General features: G+C 41.5%; 1 protein-coding gene across 2 annotated transcripts in view; it reads left to right on the top strand.

The window, feature by feature from the left end:
* Nucleotides 1-17,707, top strand: part of LOC124021428 (acid-sensing ion channel 1-like) — a 90,238-nt gene extending 72,531 nt beyond the window's left edge. Inside the window, exons 3-11 of one of the 2 annotated variants that reach the window (XM_046336626.1) lie at nt 12,776-12,926; nt 13,105-13,232; nt 13,523-13,673; nt 13,768-13,824; nt 13,927-14,080; nt 14,303-14,394; nt 14,518-14,597; nt 14,859-14,957; nt 17,244-17,707. In XM_046336626.1, the coding sequence (XP_046192582.1) occupies nt 12,776-12,926; nt 13,105-13,232; nt 13,523-13,673; nt 13,768-13,824; nt 13,927-14,080; nt 14,303-14,394; nt 14,518-14,597; nt 14,859-14,957; nt 17,244-17,339 (1,008 nt within the window). In that variant the 3' untranslated portion in view covers nt 17,340-17,707. Of the gene's footprint in view, nt 1-12,775; nt 12,927-13,104; nt 13,233-13,522; nt 13,674-13,767; nt 13,825-13,926; nt 14,081-14,302; nt 14,598-14,858; nt 14,958-17,243 lie in introns of both variants that reach the window. The other variant, XM_046336619.1, reaches the window with a different exon arrangement.
* Nucleotides 17,708-20,871: the final 3,164 nt, after the last annotated feature.

Genomic DNA, 20,871 nt, shown 5'->3' with positions numbered 1-20,871 from the left:
TTGGGTGATCAATTCTGTCTCATTACTCTGAACTGTGCGGAGGTGGTTTTAAAGGCCACACAGACATGTCTCCTTGTCTTACTGACAGTTGAATGTACAGTGTTTTAGGATGTTGAAATAGAAAATGCAGTAGGGAGTTGACGTCTTTATACACCTCTGGGCCACTGTAAACATTTCTTTCTTTGGATGGGGAAAAAAACTTTTTAGCTGTTTTTTACACCATATTATCCACATCTTTTTTTAGGGGGGGGGGGGGGGGTTGTAGAATAACGATTGCTGGTGACAGTTTATGGATCTCTCTTTTTACTGCCTGAACACAAATGAAAGGAAAGACTTAGTGTGTGGCAGGCTTTCATTTAGCCATCTTCCCCGCGGAGGCCTGTGGTTTTACTTCAGTTCACCTGTTCCCGACAGTTGTTTGTTTGTTTCGTGACTAAATTTGACAAGCGTCTATTGAGGCGTCACGCTCTTCAGCCGCCAATAACACACTCAGCTTGTCACACACAGGCACACGTACACATTTGAAATCCCCTAGCCTTTTGTATTTGAAGTCCTCCCTCTGGTGAAGACCTTCGGTTTAACTTTGTCGTTAGTTCGGGTGAGTCAGCAGCCGTCGTCCACACAGTCAATAGCGGAGCAGAGAGCCATGATGACAGAACAGGGTAGGACAGGGGATTTTTATTGTTCCATCCGGGACTTGTTATCTACCTGTGTTTCGGACATGACGGATTAGGGCTCCGAGAGTCTTTGAGCTGCAATCTCTCTCCCTCACAGAAGTCCGTAGTCGAGAGTCTCCCTGTTCTTACTGTTCTCGGTTTGCCCTTCTGTTTGGCCGGGAAAGACAGATGTTAGCTAGATCAGCAGAGACAGGTCTCAGGTTGGTAAGACTCCGATCGGAACTATGGCAGTGGAAGCTGTGTCCTTTCCTTTCGATGAATTTGAATAGACGTGCTTTTTGTTTAACCAGCCCAATTAACAATGCGTAACTTTGCTTCCCCTCTTCCCCCGTTCAATCAAAGTATTTTGAAAGGGTTCTGTCTACCCTCTGACAACGACAGTTCAACAAAGTCCATTTTGTCTGTAAAGTTGGCATGGGAGATGTTACAGATTTTCCAGATGACTTAGAATGCCTGCTGCGTCAACAAGCATATAACAACATTAGCACGACAGGGCTAAAACCACTCTCTGGGACAAAGATGATGGGTACCGACTGGTCACTGGTGCCTGTCGCATGGCTCCTACCGCAGTCTAAATCACAATCGCTCTGCCAGTGCCATGGCTGTTTGAGACAGAAGATTAATAACCGAGCTGGTTTACAAAGGCTGTCCTAAGTCTCTGGAACATTCCCTCATAAAAAAAAATGCTAATGGATTTGAATTCACCCTGCGGAGGCATCCATTAGCAGATCAGGGAAGGCTGGGGCATATTAGGGCTCCTCCAACAGCTAAGAGTGTGTGGATTAGTGATTTAGGACTTGTTCTCCACTGTCTGGCCTGGAAGGAAGGAAATGCACATTGATGATTAAACACAGGAGAGCGCTAAGTGCTTTCTAATGGTGGGGAATGCACTATGAGTGACTGTCAGTGATTGACTAGGGAGCTCCAAAGATGATAGAATGTACAAACTCTTTAAGATGTGTTTTTAATCATTAGGGTGGTTAAAGAGGATTGATTCCCTTAAGTGAAGTGCCAACAAAGAGAGGAGAAAGTCAAAGGAAAGATGAGCCCAACAACCCTGGAGGAAAACTAAGTGAAACATTTAGACACTGTATTCAAAAAGCAACTGCAACTTTTCTTCTTCTGGTATGCTGGTGTTGACCTGTCAATGTGGCCTGTCATCTTATAGTCAACAGTGCATTAGGGGAGCCCTCCAAAACCACTGTCAGATCACGTAGGGCAAACTGTAATGTGAAATAGATAGCAATGTGCATAGACACTGAAACTGCACACCACACCACACACAAATGCACTCATTCGTCAGGAACATGCATTACATTGTAATACATAAAATCTCATTCCTAACTTCAGACAAAACATGTTCATTCATGAACGTATTCATAAAGCACTTGCTGACATCACACACTCATTCATTGATTCATTTATTAATAACGAACATCTGGCACTCTAACCTTACACAGTCGTTAAAAAGTTCAATGGGAAGGAGGGAGGGTAGCATTAAGGAGAAAGGAGAGTGTCAGTGTTTATGTGGGATAAATAAAGTAGGAAAGAAGTAGGAAAACACATTTCTGGGATCTTTTATTTCAGCTCATGAAACATGGGATCAATACGGTACATGTTGTGTTTATCGTTTTCAGACCCCTTGACCTTTTCCACATTTTGTTACGTTACAGCCTTATTTTAAAATGGATAAAATAAAAAATGTTCCTCATCAATCTACACACAATACCCCATAATGACAAAGCAAAAACTTTGTTTTAGACATTTTTGCAAATGTATTCAAATTAAATACAGAAGTATTTATACCCTTTACTCAGTACTTTGTTGAAGCACCTTTGGTAGCAATACAGCCTTGAGTCTTCTTGGGTATGATGCTACAAGCTTGACACACCTGTATTTGGGGAGTTTCTCCCATTTTTCTCTGCAGATCCACTCAAGCTCTGTCAGGTTGGATGGGGAGCGTCGCTGCGCAGCTATGTTCAGGTCTCTTCAGAGAAGCCACTCCTGCGTTGTCTTGTCTGTGTGCTTAGGGCCGTTGTCCTGTTGCTGTCCTGTTCATAAAGGATCTCTCTGTATCTTGCTCCGTTCATCTTTCCCTCGATCCTGACTAGTCTCCCAGTCCGTGCCTCTGAAAAACATCTCCACAGCATGATGTTGCCACCACCATGCTTCACCGTAGGGATGGTGCCAGGTTTCCTCCAGATGTCACACTTGGCAATCAGGCTAAAGAGTTCAATCTTGGTTTCATCAGACCAGAGAATCTTGTTTCTGATGGTCTGAGAGTTCTTTAGGTGCCTTATAGCAAACTCCAAGCGGGCTGTCATGTGCCTTTTTACTGAGGAGTGGCTTCTGTCTGGTCACTCTACTATAAAGGCCTAATTAGTGGAGTGTTGCAGAGATGGTTGTCCTTCTGGAAGGTTCTCCCATCTCCACAAAGGAACTCTGGAGCTCTGTCAGAGTGACCATCGGTCACCTCCCTGACCAAGGCCCTTCTCCACCGATTGCTCAGTTTGGCCGGGCGGACAGCTTTAGGAAGAGTCTTGGTGGTTCCAAACTTCTTCCATCTAAGAATGATGGCCACTGTGTTCTTGGGGACCTTCAATGCTGCAGACATTTGTTGGTACCCTCCCCCAGATATGTGAATTAACACTGACGACACAGTCCTGTCTCAGAGCTCTACAGACACTTCCTTCGACCTCGTGGCTTAGTTTTTGCTTTGACATGCACTGTCATCTGTTGGACCTTATATAGACAGGTGTGTGACTTTCCAAATCATGTCCAAGCAATTGAATTTACCACAGGTGGACTTCAATCAAGTTGTAAAAACATGTCAATGAGGATTCATGTAAACAGTCTCATAGCATAGGGTCTGAATACTTATGTAAATAGGATATTTAGCAGTACAAAACCCTCCCTAGACCGGCACATTAGACAGCACATTCCTCACTAGCTAAATTTACAGGTCAGATGCACAATTAAAGGGGAATTCTAATTCTAAAAATCTAAATTTTTTCCTTCCAGCCCCCCAAAAAAGTATTCTGATGGGATTTAAGCATTGACATGGCCTCAGAGCATTCAGTTTCGCTGTTTCTCTATGAACAATTGTAATTTTTGAGAGTGAAAAACTAGGAAAAATAAAACTGAGAGAACATAATTTGGGAGAATATAAAACATAATTTAAAAAAAAACAATTACAGATTTTATTGGGGCCCCCTTAGAGTTGAAGGGGAAAGGGATATAAGGTGCCTATTTGAATACTAGAAAAGTTTGGAGACCCCCTGCTATAGCCTGTTCTGTTCAGTTTGAGAAGGAAAGTGCAAAGATGAGAAGGAGGACCGGAGGTTAACTTTGATAGCTTGCTACTACTAGGCTATAATTGATTTTATTAAAAACAATATGTTTCTTGCCCATAATGTATTGACCGACCTCACAATAAGCCAGATTCACATAACTTACAATATGGTGCTGGAACAATCAATCGAAATGGACAGCTCATGGTGCTGAAAGTAGGCAAATTCGAGTAGACATAATTAATTTAAACATATTTATTATAATTAGACTTTACTAACAAAAGAGGGCTTTGTGTTGGAGCCTATTTCTTCCTATTTAAGAAATTAAAGGTAGGCCTACCTGTTTGACAGACAAAATTAGGCTATAGGCTGCTATATCCATAGATTTGTTGGTCAATTCCTCCACCCACCATGCAGTCTTTAAATAGCCTACCTCGTGTAAATAGTGTCATGACTGTCCTGTGAGGATCAAAATGGATCAGATCTACTTGGCAATGGCTGACAATAACCAGACCCTCTCCCAGGGGGGGGAGGAGGGAACTGCCCGGTTGACAGCTCACACTGGGTTGTAAATTAAGCCAGAGAGAGCTCTCTCTTGCTCTTTAGTATCAATCAAATGAATGTCTTTGTTCACAGACACTTTTGCCCGACCAACACTCTAACGTCCAAAAAAGTGAATAATTAAAACAATATTCCTAACGCAACGATGTGGGAAATGGTTAGTGAGGAACTATTGTAAAAAAATTGAATATTGCTTTTCATTTTGTAACGTTATTAAAAACTATATGGACCAAATACTGTAACTTGGAAAGGATACCACCTATATCTGTGAAGTGTTCATCCAATATGTCATGCATAGGATATGATAAATGATTAACATATTTTTTGTTAAGATATGAATGTTAATTTAGGAGTCATACGAGATAACTTCTAATCATATCCATTGCACATTAAGTAGCCGCGCCCCGAGTGAGGTCAGAGAGCTTGTCAGCATGATGGAATGCCCCTTTTGACTAAGAGTGCAAAAGGGCTTGGACGAGGAATCAACCTTTAGACCGGGAAACGTGAGGCCAGAGAGCTACACGTTTGAAATGGTTGAAACTCAACCTCAACACGAGGTGAAGAAAATTAACTTACCAGACCAGGACCAGACGGGCATGCAGCTGCGAGTATAAAGTGTTTCAAACTCTGATTATCCACATGAGATGGAGAAAAGAGACAACTCTCCTCTCAGACAATCACTGGTACGGCTAAGAGGAAGTTCTGAGGAAACATCCCATATAGACCGGACAACTAAGAAGAAGGACATTGTGATCATTGGTGGACAATCAGAGCATGTACAAGTCACCCACAGGAAAGGCCCACCAAACCCTTTCCAAGAAGGCTTGGTTCCGACAGAGGAATGAACAAAGGCATTTCACATGCAAATACATTCATGATTTCCTACTCCAAACGGGCGGCGGTTAGTGAAAAAACTATATGATTAACATTACTGTGAGAATCGTTCTGAAATGTCCCGACGATAAGTGTGCCCCTCCTCCATCTATGTTGTAACAAGCCGTCATTTCTTATCAGTCCGCTTGGGACCTTTGTCTCATGTAAGTGTGTGTATTCTGTGTTATTATTTAGTTAGCTAGTAAATAAATTATTAATCCAATTTGTGTAGTACTAAATAATGCGCAAGGCTGTGGTTTTTGCAGATCCAAGAAGGTTACGATTGTTCAGAATGAGCATTTGACAAGATGTAATGATTAATAAGATGACTGTTTATCGATGAAATAGGTAAAGACCTCATAGAGTTTAATTCTCTTGACAACTTATTCCGTGGCGCCCCAAATCCTAATGAGTTAATTGCTACATGATGAATTAATCAGGTAACAATTAAACATAGTTAGGGGATTAAATAACAGTCATCAGATTCATTAAAGTAAAGTCACGACAATAGCGTGCCAGTGAATGGCTGTTAAGTTCAAATCAAGACTGGAATTGAGGGGGTATGAGAGGGTATGCCATAGATCTACATTTTAGTAAAGAAAATGGCAAGAAGCACAGGCCTAAGCCTTGTTAGCTTAACATTTTGAAGAAAATAAAACGGATCCGATTATATAAAGTGATCTAGAACTGCACTTTGGTCCGCAATACTTTATGCTAGAAATTGTTTTGTTTCTTTGACATTCAGAGGCTGACTTTGCATGGGAATTAATCTAATTCTGCCACTATCAATTGATTAAGCTATTCACTTTCCGTACAATAGAAGATGTTTAAACTCAGACAGCTTTTAGGGAAACACTTGTGACCTTGTCTCGTTGGGTTAAGCCACAGAGGAAGAGTAGCCAACAGTTAAGCTTACATTTTTCTGTGTCGGTAGGCCTACTGTCTGGGGTGGAAAGGTAGGCCTACTGTCTGGGGTGGAAAGGTAGGCCTACTGTCTGGGGTGGAAAGGTAGGCCTACTGTCTGGGGTGGAAAGGTAGGCCTACTGTCTGGGGTACAAAGGTAGGCCTACTGTCTGGGGTGGAAAGGTAGGACCTACTGTTCTGGGGTGGAAAGGTAGGCCTACTGTCTGGGGTACAAAGGTAGGCCTACTGTCTGGGGTGGAAAGGTAGGACCTACTGTTCTGGGGTGGAAAGGTAGGCCTACTGTCTGGGGTAGAAAGGTAGGCCTACTGTCTGGGGTGGAAAGGTAGGACCTACTGTTCTGGGGTGGAAAGGTAGGCCTACTGTCTTGGGTAGAAAGGTAGGCCTACTGTCTGGGGTGGAAAGGTAGGCCTAACTTTTGAACGTACCGTGCTTCAGATTCATGATGACGTCTCAGTTTTAATTATTTACAGACAGGGACAGTTTAGTTGAAAACAAGACGCACTGATTTGGCATTGGAGAAATATGATAAGGTGAACGCACAGGCCTATCAAGGGTTTAGGTAAATAAGATTTTGCTGAAGGAAGGGCCATCCATTTTCATTTCAGAGAGTTCCGATTTTCTACATGAAACCCTTATTATAAATAACGTTCACTCCCTTACTCCAATGTCTCTTGACCTGTGCATCTATGTTATAAACTTTCATTTGTAGGCTAGGTTGTAGCAACCTAACCTATGGGTATAGGTCCAGTATCATGTAGTAGCCTAAACCTATCTATGTTACATTGAGCAGGGCGAATGGAATATGAATGACAGTCATCCAATATACTGTAATAGAAATAAGGCCGTGCTCATAATTTTATTTGACAAAAATTGTCCTCCCTAATCTTAAACAGCCCCGGCCACCGTGTGTGTGTGCGCGTGTGTGTGTGTTGAAAGATGGCACGGCTGAGCCATTTAACTGCCCTTTAGCATGGCACAAATTCAGTCGTCAATCAGTGGGTGTGTTTGTCAGCCCTCTCTCTAATCGCAGGTGTGTCCTGTTGTACCATAACGCCGAGCAATGGTCCGCTCCCAGCTTCGCACAGTGAGAATGGATCTCTCTCGTTACTTCCTTTTATCTCTATACCTCTCTTAACTTCTCCCTCGCTTTCTGTCTCGTTCTTTCCCTCGTTCCCTCTCTCACATGTTTTTTCTCTCGTCCTCTCTCTCTCTCTCTCTCTCTCTCTCTCTCTCTCTCTCTCTCTTCATAAATAGGCTGTGACTCAAATCGCACGCCTCAAGTAACTGTATAGTTAGTTATTTAAAGACAGTGTCAGAAAGACAAATGACTTATAACTTACAGACGACATGAACATATTTCCGTGCGTTCCCTTTACTGCCCTTTCTGTGCCCTGCATTGCCGGGTGTGTGTGCGCGTTCTTTACTCATTGAGCTTCTCATAGCATTGCGTCAGTCCTCCATCCGGGGGCTCTAGCATGACTTCTGACATGCTGCGACAGCTTCTTTCTTAAGCCATCATAACAGCTGATGAGTTCATACAGCAACCATACCATGCTCTGCGATACTTTCGGAGTGTTGTCTGTTCCCTGGACCAGAAGGCAGCTTCTTCACAGGCATGTTTGGTCTCCATGGTAACAGCAGGTCTATTTTTATTTTTTATTTAACCTTTAATTTAACAGGGAGTCATGCTGAGTCCAAAGTCTCTTTCACAGATGAACCCTGTATACACATAAATACACACTACACACATCAACATACAAAACAGTACACAAAACATTGCACTCTTTCCATGACAGACTGACCAGGTGACTCCAGATGAAAGCTATGATCCCTCAATCAGTGTGGAGGAAGATGAAGGGACAGGTTAAAGAAAGATTGTTTAAGCCTTGAGACATGGATTGTGTATGTGTGCCATTCCGAGGGTGAAGGGGCAAGACAATACAAGTCAATATTAGGAAGTTGTTCCTAATGTTTGGTATACTCAGTGTACATATCAATATACACACCAATATTCACATCAATACACGACAACCAAAACACGAATCATAGAAAACAAAACACACTATTCAGTAAAAAGCAGATTAACCTAACTCGGTGGAGATCGAAGGGATATCCAGAGTTAGCCAACCTTGAGACCAGGTCTGATATCTTGCACATTTTTTATTTATTTTTGATGTCTGTAAATCAACAATGAAGTAAGGTACAGCGTTTTTGAAGGAATGTTTTAGAAGCAAAAAGCATTCAGTGCATCGATCTACCAGACATCAAAGAGGGTCAGCCTACTTTCTGATACAGAATGCAGTGCTGGCTTTTTTTCAATACAGATACCCAGATATTTATAAGCGGGGACACGATCAATAAAGGCACCATCCAATGTACACTGAACAAAAAATAAACGCAACATGTAAAGTGTTGGTCCTGTGTTTCATGAGCTGAAATGAAAGATCCCAGGAATTGTCCATACGCACAAAAATATTATCTCTATCAAATGTTGTGCACAAACTTGTCTACATCCCTGTTAGGGAGCATTTTCCCTTTGTCGAGATAATCCATCCGCCTGACAAGGGTGGCATATCAAGCATATTATTAAAGAACATGATCATTACACAGGTGCTTGGGTGTCATGTTCTGACCTTAGTTCCTTTGTTTTTGTCTTTGTTTTAGTATGGTCAGGGCGTGAGTTCGGGTGGGCAGTCTATGTTCTTTTGTCTGTGATTTGGGATTTCTGTGTTTGGCCTGGTATGGTTCTCAATCAGAGGCAGCTGTCAATCGTTGTCCCTGATTGAGAACCATACTTAGGCAGCCCGTTTTCACCCTTGAGTTGTGGGTGATTGATTTCTGTTGCGTGTTTGTATCTGCACCAGACAGAACTCGTTCGTTCACTTTGTTGTTTTTGTTCAGTGTTCATTTACATTATTAAAAAGATGGACACTTACCACACTGCGCATTGGTCCTCACCTTCTTCTACCAACAATGGCCGTTACATTGGGACAGTAAAAGGCCATTAAAATGTGCAGTTTTGTCACACAACACAATGCCACAGATGTCTCAAGTTTTGAGAGGGTGTGCAATTGGCATGCTGACTGAAGGAATGTTCACCAGAGCTCTTGCCAGAGAATTTAATTATAATTTCTCTACCATAAGCCGCCTCCAATGTTGTTTTAGAGAATTTGGCAGTACGTCCAACTGGCCTTATAACCGCAGATCACATGTAACCACGCCCGCCCAGGACCTCCACATCTGGCTTCTTCACCTGTGGAATGGTCTGAGACAAGCCAACCAGACAGCTGATGAAACTGTGGGTTTGCACAACCAAATAATTTCTGCACAAACTGTCAGAAACCATCTCAGGGAAGCTAATCTGCTTGCTTATGGTATGGGCAGGCATGAGCTACAAACAATGGACACAATTGCATTTTATCGATGGCAATTTGATTGCACCGAGATGCCGTAATAATGATATTGCACAGCCCCATGTCGCAAGGATCTGTACACAATTCCTGGAAGCTGAAAATGTCACAGTTCTTCCATGGCCTGCATACTCACCAGACATGTCACCCATTGAGCATGTGTGGGATGCTCTGGATTGACCTGTACGACAGCGTGTTCCAGTTCCCGCCAATATCCATCAACTTTGCACAGTTATTGAAGAGAAGTGGGACAACATTCAACAGGCCACAGTCAATAGCCTGACCAACTCTATGCGAAGGAGATGTGTCGTGCTGCATGAGGCAAATGGTGGTCACACCAGATACTGACTCATTTTCTGATCCACACCCATACTTTTTTGGGGGGTATCTGTGACCAACAGATGCATAATGTATTCCCAGTCATGTGAAATCAATAGATTAGGGCCTAATGAATTTATTTCAATTGACTGATTTCCTTATATAAACTGTAACTTGTTGCATGTTGTGTTTATATTTTGCTCAGTGTACATATGCATAAATTATACATCATAAATTTTTACATGGTTTGGAGAATATATACTTGGCTTGACCTGCATTAAGTACCAATTTCAGTTCAACAAAGGCTTTCTGCAAAGGAAGGAAGGCAGATTGAAGCTCTGAACAGAACCTGGTCAACCGTGGGGCCAATAGCATACACAACATTGTCATCTGCATACAGGTGTATGTTAAAAATAATTGCAACTAGACCAACATTGTTTATATAGACAGTATTAGGTACAATATCTAAAATTGATCCCTGTGGGACACATTTCATAATATCAAAGAAAACTGACTTAACACCATCAGAAAAAAACACATTGTGTCCCTTCTATCAAGTAATTTCAAAACAATGGCATGTGGTTCAACCGTTTGCACACAATGTTCGAATCAACAGTATCGAAAAGTCAATAAAAAGGGCAGCATAGTGCTTTCTCCTATCCATGACCTTTAACACATCATTTAACACCAGGGCGCAGCAGAGATGATTATATGACCCTGCCTGAAACCAGACTGGTGAACACTTCGAAGACATTGCTAGGAAGGATCTAAGCTAAAAGTTGATTCATGGTTTGAACAGTTTTGCCTGACAAGACAATTTTGAGATCGGATGATAATTATTTAGGTCGGAAGGATCACCAGCTTTGTGGAGCGGGAGCACATGGTCCGCCTTCCAAACCCTGGGATTAGCACCAGAGATAATCACGAGTAGGAAGTTGTTGAAATGAAAACAAAGATTCTGTCTTTGTTCCTTTTTTATGTCTCTATTTTGGTTTGGTCAGGGAGTGAGTTGGGGTGGGCATTCTATGTTTTTCATTCTATGTTTTGTTCTGTGTGTTGTATTTCTATGTGTTTGGCCTGGTATGGTTCCCAATCAGAGGCAGCTGTCAATCGTTGTCTCTGATTGAGAACCAAACTTAGGTAGCCTGTTCCCACCTGTGTTTGTGGGTAGTTGTTTTCTGTTTTTGTATTCTGTACCAGACAGAACTGTTTTGGTTTTGTTCATTCTCTTTTGTTGTTTTTCCATTCAGTGTTCAATTCATAATAAAAGATGAACATGTACCACGCTGCACCTTGGTCCTCACCTTCTTCCCACGACAGCCGTTACAGATTCACTGATCTTCCATCGAGCCAACTGGAGGCTGCAAGGGAAGAGCAGTTGACTGATTGACCAGGGTCAATATATTTTTTATTTAACTAGGCAATTCAGTTAAGAACAATTCTTAATTACAATGTTGGCCTACCGAGGAATAGTGGGTTAGCTGCCTAGTTCAGGGGCAGAACGACAGATTTTTACCTTGTCAGCTCGGGGATTCAATCCAGCAACCTTTCGGTTACTGGCTCAACACTCTAACCACTAGGCTATCTGCCGCCCCATTAAACCACCATTTAAAAAAACTTTTTTTTTTATGTAAAAATAAAAGCCTTCAGAGATAAAATCCTGATTTAAAAGCATTACTTATCAGATCTTATCAGTTTCTCAGGCATGATGCCAGAGTCTGGTACAACATGCTGAGGCAGGGAAGGAGAGGAATTTCCAAGCTTCAGTGCATGAACTGTTTTCCGACATGTAGACAGATCACCAGCAGAGTCTGAGTTAGAACTCAGAAAGTAGCTTGATTTAGCTTTCTTAATTGAGGAAGTACATCTACTTCTCAATTGCCTGAAACAATGCACAATCAGCCGCCAAGTCAGTTCTTCTAGAGTCAGTTCTTGTAGGCTCGGCCCAGGCCTGATTCCTCGTCATAACGAGATCTGAAGGTTCTATAGAGAACCAAACATTTGTTCTATTTCTAACTCTAAGGCGTTCAAAGGGGGCGTGTTTGCCTGCCAGAGATATACAAATATATGAGAAAAGTTCTAGAGCCAATTCAGGGTCAGACATGCAGCTGATAGAGCTATACATATGATGAACAAAACACCTGGGGGGAATATTCAAAAAACACGTGTCTTCATAATGTTTTTCTGTTTATTATCTCCAGTCCATGCAAAGGGATAGTGATCACTGATGTCCTTATCAAAGACACCAGTCAACAAGTGCTTGTGAGCGCTATTTGTCAACATTAGGTCAATCGGCGAGGAGTTTGCTAGGTTTCTTACATGAATCCGTGTAGGTTTGGAGATTAGTTGAGTCAGGTTAAAGTCGAGACAAATATTCTTCAAATGATCAGAGCCCGGGGTAAACCGATCCAGGTTAAAATCTCCTAAAATAACTACTTCAGGTGACAGAAAAGGTTTTAAATATTCAGAAATAGTATCAACAGCATCCTATTATAGCTGCTATAGCACAGAGGTTGTGAGGGAATGTTAAATCCCTGGCCCTTTAGTCTCCATCAGCCCCAAACCCAAAGGAATACCCTCATCACCCGTGGCACTGTGGTATCTAATGTAGATTAACACTGACCCCCAGTGGCAAGTTACATCTACTATGGCTCTGCTATTGTGATGGACATCTGCTCTTGCTATCTCATTCATATTTCATATTTTTCATCTTTCTCCTCAGGTGTTCACTCGCTATGGGAAGTGTTACACGTTCAACGCGGGGGGTGAGGGCCGCACACCTCTCATAACTACCAAGGGAGGGATGGGTAACGGGCTGGAGCTCATGCTGGACATTCAGCAGGATGAGTACATCCCTGTGTGGGGAGAGACGGGTGAGGACAAAAGTGTGTGTGTGTGTGTGGTTTATTTCCAGTTCATTACGCAGCTCACATGTGTGTTGCTCTATCAAACAGACTACTCTAGCTGCTCGCTGGAGCCAGTGGGTTCATTAGTTAAATAAAACATGCATGGATGGTGCAGTGACCCCTGCCTCTGTTCCCCTCCCCACAGATGAGACCACGTTTGAGGCTGGGATCAAAGTTCAGATCCACAGTCAGGAGGAGCCTTCCTTTATCGACCAGCTGGGCTTTGGGGTGGCACCTGGGTTCCAGACCTTTGTTTCCTGTCAGGAACAGCGGGTAGGGACGTTACCCTTATTTGTAAAACATTATTTCAACAAAGAAGTCATAATTTTACAATATGCCGTCAGCACCACCTGTGTAACTGTTGTGGTGTTGAACACCTATGCAATTGTAGTTGTAGCTTATGTGTGTGTGTGTGTGTGTGTGTGTGTGTGTGTGTGTGTGTGTGTGTGTGTGTGTGTGTGTGTGTGTGTGTGTGTGTGTGTGTGTGTGTGTGTGTGTGTGTGTGTGTGTGTGTGTGTGTGTGCGCGTGTGTGTGCGTGTGTGCGCGTGTGTGTGTGTTCTAGCTGATATATTTGCCCCCACCCTGGGGGGACTGTAAGGTGACACGGATAGACTCAGAATTCTTTGAGTCCTACAGCATCACCGCCTGCCGTATCGACTGTGAGACGCGCTACCTGGTAGAGAACTGTAACTGTCGCATGGTACATATGCCTGGTAGGTGAACCCTCACATCCAGCCGTTTACCTAGTCTGGACTTTTTACATTTTCAAGTTCAACTTATATTGATTGATTATCTCTCTGTGTGCAGGAGATGCCCCATACTGCACCCCTGAGCTGTACAAAGAGTGTGCTGATCCAGCTCTTGGTAAGGAATAGATCCCGACTGTTGTTTCTAAGACCATAGCAACTCTATGTTGGTCCCTATATCACTGTCACAATGCTGCGGCCTTTCTCTTTGGCCCCCCAGACTTCCTGGTGGAGAGAGACAACGATTTTTGTGTGTGTGAGACACCGTGCAACATGACCAGATACAGCAAAGAGCTGTCCTTCGTCAAGATCCCCAGCAAGGCCTCTGCCAAGTATCTGGCCAAGAAATACAACAAGTCAGAGCAATACATAGCGTGAGTATTGTGTTCCAAACACCAGATAAAAAACTTTACAGTGATTATGGAGTACCAGGCAAGAAATGGAAAATGCATTCGATTCGGGCTTTGGCCCTTGCATCTTTTACCCTCCAGTTCCATTTCCAATACTCAGCAACGAAATAATGATTTTCTCTATCAGAACCTCATATGTGAACTGTTTGCTGTTTAGATCTTGAATATGGTCTCTTCCTGTAACAGTGACAATATCCTGGTTCTGGACATCTTCTTTGAGGCTCTAAACTATGAGATGATCGAACAGAAGAAAGCCTATGAAGTAGCAGGACTTTTAGGTATTTCAATGATGACGAGCAAAAAACATGGATTCTCTTTTAAAGGATACTTTGTTGGGAATGTGTATCTTTTGGAGAAGTTTATTATCTTTGATCATTTTGTCCTTCTCTGTTCCCTCCCAGGTGATATTGGTGGTCAGATGGGTCTTTTCATTGGAGCCAGTCTCCTTACTATTCTGGAGCTGTTTGACTACATCTATGAGGTAATCTTTTAATTCTTTCTAGTACTCTCTACAGTGACAGAACTCAGCCACATTTCCGTCATGCTTTCTGCCTGACTCCATTATTTTAAGCTCTTAGAAAAGCAGAATGAAACATTTATGCTTGCTACACATAACTCTCAAAGAGAGAGAGGCACACACACAGGAATGACTCCAGAAATGTCCACCTTTTCTCTTACCAGCCTTTGTCTCAAATCGAGAGCATCACTGACCTTTGCAAGGGGTATCTATGTTTCCTTACAGGTGATAAAGTACAAGCTCTGTCGAAGCTCAGAGAAGAAACACAAACACAGCAACAACGACCAGGGAGCTGTTCTGAGCCTGGACGATGTGAAATGTCACGTCAGTAACTTTCACTAAGCATTTGCAGCTCTCGGAAGAAGGCAGCCATATTGCTTCATGTCTAAACATCTCAATTAAGAATTTCATATGCATGAAGCCAGGTTGTTTTTGTAAAAGAAAATGTGTTCTAAATGAACGTACCTGGTGAGGTTCATGAATGTGTGTGTGGGGATATTCCTAGTTTTACCTTGCACACAGTAGGATACAAGACAACCAATCCAATGGATCACATGCATCCCTTAGATTACATTGGCTAATGTAAATTGCTTTGCAACAGAGCAATGGAATACCAAATCAAAGATCCAAATATAGAAAAGTATTATCTCCAAAACTGAAGTTGATATTTTTTTCTGAGCAACAGTATAGTTAAAATGGATATCAATGGAGTTTGTGGTGTTGTGTATCAGCTTGAGAAACATGTCCTCACCCCATCAATTTCCATCAAGTTGTCTCATCTATATTTTTTTTAAATCTTAAAATCTTAGTGTCTAATTTAAAAGGGTGCTTTCTAAAAACGTTTAAAGCATATCTACAAAAGGATACACTTTTAAATGTTAAATGCATGACTATGTTGTCCCTTAACTCTGCTTTTCTCACTGGGTGTCTTTCATGAGTTCACAGAGTAGGTAGCATAAACACAACCACATGTAACATATGGATTTTCCTTCAAATATGTATCAAAAGTCCAAATGCACTCATGACTACTGGTTTCAATGACATTTTCTGCTAACTTACAAACAAATACTTTATGAAATTATTGTTACAAATCAAGTGTAAGGTTGCTAGCCAACTAGCCTATTAATGGTATCACTACTAGCCTGCTAATGTTAGCCCTACCAGCCTGCTAACGTCATGTTAGCACTGAATGAGTCAGACAGTTGCTATCAACACCTAGCTTACTGCTACATTTACATTTACATTTAAGTGATTTAGCAGACGCTCTTATCCAGAGCGACTTACACATTAAAGTAAACCAACGTTTTGAAAATACACAACACCACCTAACCAGTTATCAAAATAATGGTAGCTATACAGTATGAAGTTATCTTAGCGAGCCAGGTAACGATAGCTATTTAGCACACTAGCTATTAGCCCAGCCAGCCTAGCCAACCACCAAAAACACATCACCACTATAACCGCAGATCAAAAGGAAAGAAAGAGTAGAGACTTACAGATTCATGACTGGGGCCCATCCGATAGTAACACTTTTAAAAGAGTACAGGTGGAGTTAGCTATCAAAGCAAGGGGGAGCCGGGCGCTTCACCAGGGAGGAAGAGTCAGGAGAATCCAATTGCTATATAGTGAGATAAATCCAAAATAGATAGATTACAGATGTCAGTCAGCTAGTGGGCTAGCACAAAGCCAAGGTGGAAAAGTTACAAAATTCCTGTAGCCAGAGAACATGCTGAAAAGTTGACAAAACAAAAAGGAGAACAAATGCGGTACTACACAAATAGAGCAAGCAGGTATGATTTTCTCTTTCTTTTTGAGCCCACAGCAAGAAGGCACCATAACACAGTCACAAAGTCCATGGAGAGCATCATGATGCAGCATGGCCGCACGTGCCCCATCTGTTCATTGTTTACATCACACTTCTGATTGGTGGATTGTAGCTCACCACCATCAACACTTGGTCTGGAATGTAATTACGTGCTAGCATGGCTAATGGCTAACGATAGCCAGCTTGAGCTAGCTACCGAGCTAGCATACAAACTTGGTAGCACAGAGTAGATTATCCATATTACAGTGAGAAATAGTGCATTGTGAGTAGTTTAGAAAATATCCGTAAATACGTTTATAAAAATGTAATAACCCAAATATATAACTATGTTTGTACTTATAGGTAACCAGATCGTGATTACAACTAAGTTACTTAAGCAATAAGGCCTGAGGAGGTGTGGTATATGGCCAATATACCACGGCGAAGGGCTGTTCTTAACCACGACGCAACGCGGATTGCCTGGACACAGCCATTAGCCGTGGTATTTTGGCCATATATCACAACCACCGAGGTGCCTAATTGCTATTATAAACGGGTTACCTACATAATTAGAGCAGTAAAAATAAATGTTTTGTCATACCTGTGGTATACGGTCTGATATCAGCATTCAGGGCTTGAATCACCCAGTTTACAATAAGTCTTTGATTACAATGTGTTGTTACATTGGTGAGTAAGAACTCATGCTTCCTACCCTTTAAGTTTAACTTGTCTTTTTGTTTTGTTATTGGCTCATACTCCCACTCTTTTTTTGTCACCAACTATTCATTTCACATTATCCACCCCAGTCTCTCCGTGACAATTCCCATCCACCACCTCCATACTCTGCCAATATGCTACCTTATCACACAGAGCGAAGCAACTCAGAGGACTTCACCTGCTGAGCCAATTAGAACACAAGGTAGTAAGGAATTGAGCATTTCAGTTTCATTCAGAAGTAGATAGATGTCAGAGTATAAAGCTTATTTGTACAGAATCTTGATGATGGGTAATGCATAACACTTCAATAGCACTTAGATCTCCACTGGTGCAAGATTAGTGATAGCCATGTATAGCTTGCTTGATGATAATTACTGCAGCCCACAACGTCATTGAAACTTGCTATTTCATCCCATGTATACGGAGCAAATATTTAGTCTAAACATGTAACAATTTCAACAATTTTAATGAGTTACAGTTCATATAAGGAAATCAGTCAATTGAAATAAATTCATTAGGCCCTAATCTATGAATTTCACATGCCTGAGCAGGGTAGCAGCCATGGGTGGGCCTGGGAGGGCATAGGCCACCCACTTGGGAGCCAGACCCAGCCAATCAGAATACCGAAATACTCCTCAGTTTCATCAGCTGTCTGGGTGACTGGTGTCAGATCATCCTGCAGGTGAAGAAGCCGGATGTTGAGGTCCTGGTGTGGTTGCACGTTGTCTGTGGTTGTGAAGCCGGTTGGTCGTACTGCCAAATTCTCTAAAACAATGTTGGAGGCAGCTTATGGTTGAGAAATGAACATTCAATTCTCTGGAAACAGCTCTGAGGGACTTTCCTGCACTCAGCATGACAATTGCATGCTCCCTCAAAACTTGAGACGTCTGAGGCATTGTGTTCTGTGAAAAACTGCACATTTTAGTGGCCTTTTATCGTCTGCAGCACAAGGTGCACCTCTGTAATAATCATGCTTGCTTAATCTGCTTCTTGATATGCCACACCGGTCAGGCGGATGGATAATATTGGCAAATAAGAAATGCTCAATAAAAAGAATGTAAACAAATTGTGCACAAAAAATTTCTGCATATGGAACATTTCTGGGATTTTTATTTCAGCTCATGAAACATGGGACCAACAATTTACATGTTGTGTTATAGTTTTGTTCAGTACAAAATACAATTGTTCTTGTATTGTCTTCTGAGAATGTCATTTTACTCGGGCTACATGTAGATATAGAAACCAGGACTAAGGGATTTTGGCTTTGGTTGTGTGATAGTGGGAAATGTCCTCTGATCAACTTGTAGATATTGGTTGAATGTGTGATGAGATCTTCAGGGCTCACCACTGGGTTGCATGTATGTCATCATAAACTGTGTGTTATCTGTAAGCAGTATATTGGCATGTTTGTCCATGTTACATCTGTTGTCTGTTTATGTGTGTGTGTGTGGGTGTGTGTGTGGGTGTGTGTGGGGGGTGGGGGGGTGCATGCTTTTTTTGAGTGTGTCTATTTGTGTTTTGAATGTACGTGTGTGTGATACTTCAAAAGTAATACACTTTCTCAAGTTGATGAATAACAGTCATGAAATTGACCCGTTTTCTAATTTACTCCCTCTGTCCAATGGGTCAAGTTGACACAATTCAATGAAGTTGCATTTTCATAATGTATTATAGTGTAAAAACCAATACATTTTTAAATTGAAAAGATTGTTCACCATTTTCTAAGAAATAAAAGTCCAAATGGTGCTTTCCTTGTTAATAGTTTTAGAGCTAAATGAATAGACTAGATGGAACTATGATGACAGATGTCAAACCACCTCTTTGACAATGGTAATATTGCCTGATTCCCCAATGTTACACAATTGGACCACTGTTACTACAATATATTTTATTATGAACCATTGGATGTAGTTAGGAACACCTACGAATGAGGAAGCCAATCTCTTATCACTCATGCCTCATATAACCATGCTAGATGTCTTTCTCATAGGAAAATGGGAGTTATATGATAGTGTGTAACTGTGTAGTGTTATTCTCAAGCACAACAGTATCATCAACATGTAAATTGAATGTAAATAAAATGCTGCAAGTAAGGAATATGGATAATGTCCTGATTGTGATTACAGAGTCTTGCCTATTGTTGTTGATGTAATTAATGTAGCTACAGTATGTGTATGTGATCTTACCTTTGTTTTTCTATTAATACTATGCGTACCAGTTTACATGTTTTCAAATGTTTTATTTATCTCAAAAGCAACAATAAAGTATAATGACATTTCAATTCAGTGGAATTTGGCTGCATTTTTAGCAAGATCTGAAGACAGTCTTTTTTCTTTTTTTTCGATGGCCCAAACTCCTTACAACTGCTTCATATCCATGCCAGCTATACCTTTCCTGTACTACAAAGAAACAGAAAAAGCACGTACAATACTTCCCAGAACTTAATCTTAAAAGGAATTACCATACAAAAATATTTGTTCACAACATGGGGTAAAGGTAAAGGAAGTTTTCAACCAGGGTCTATGTAAACCATGTCTGAATAGGCACTTTCTGTGTAAAAAAAAACAACTGAAAACTTCCTCTATTTGACCATATTGTCAAATATAAACTGCTGAATATATTATTCTATTGGAATGTCTGTGTTTCCTTGTGACCAGTTCCTCCCCCCAAGAAGGTCCCATTTTGTTACAACACTTCAATGGTGTCTCACACAAGACTCCCTCCTTCTGCCAGTTAGTGTTGATTACGAGATTATGGTCTGTGAAATGTACAATTGAGACAATGAACAATACCCATCTGAGGACACCAGAGGAGATTAATGTTGCATGCACAACTTCTGCAGTATTGGGAGGATAGTTAAAGATGGCTAAAAGACAAACGGGCAGGGTAGTAAAAATGTAATTGAAGGAGAGATGCATCATTGCCTGAGGGAAAGGTGTAACAAAGTACATATTTTGCCCTCTCCTTTTAAATCTGCTGGGTAGCAGATATGAAATCATTTGAATTGTGATCATTGGAATGTTGAGTATGCCAGCCCTGCTAAACCAATCTGTTTAATTATCAAAGGCTGATTTTTATTCAAGGTGTATATATCCAAGGTCATCCAAGGTTATGATGCAAGTCTCAGCTTTGATTTAATAGATTCTCATTAAGAATAATGAAGAGCTTTATGTGCGTCACAGTTGTGTTTTCTCCAGATGGTGATGTTTGTACTTCATGAGCAAAAAAATCATGAAGTGTGACTTAATTTTCTAAGTTTCATCAATTAAAATTGTCCCACATGGAACCGTTGGCCAAGTTACTTTTCAGCCAGGGTAGGTAACTTTTCACCCTACTCAACAACGACTGGAGGACTTCGATTAAGCTGAACCGTGGAGCACCGGTCTATGGCCCGTAACGTGAACGGACAAAAGCTGTGAGGGAAGTTCTCTTCTCAAATCGAACAGTATTCTGCGCCGCTCGGCCATGTTGTCAACAAGGCAGCATCGTTCAGAAACATACAACATCTCTTTTCCATAAAATATATGTTAGAATTAAAGCACGTTTATAACCAGCAATCCCTTTCGCATGAAAAACACAGAATCCTGCTCATTAATACACGTGCTTAAGCGCTTAACCTACGTCACTTTTGTTTTGAGACCCGGTTCCAAAACGAATGCAATTATTTTTTACCCGGTGTAATCTCCTTTTAATGGGGTAAAACGGACCAGATAATCG

The sequence above is a fragment of the Oncorhynchus gorbuscha genome, linkage group LG03, assembly GCF_021184085.1.
Source record: "Oncorhynchus gorbuscha isolate QuinsamMale2020 ecotype Even-year linkage group LG03, OgorEven_v1.0, whole genome shotgun sequence".
Taxonomy (NCBI): domain Eukaryota; kingdom Metazoa; phylum Chordata; class Actinopteri; order Salmoniformes; family Salmonidae; genus Oncorhynchus; species Oncorhynchus gorbuscha.
This window is presented reverse-complemented; position numbering and strand designations above follow the sequence as displayed.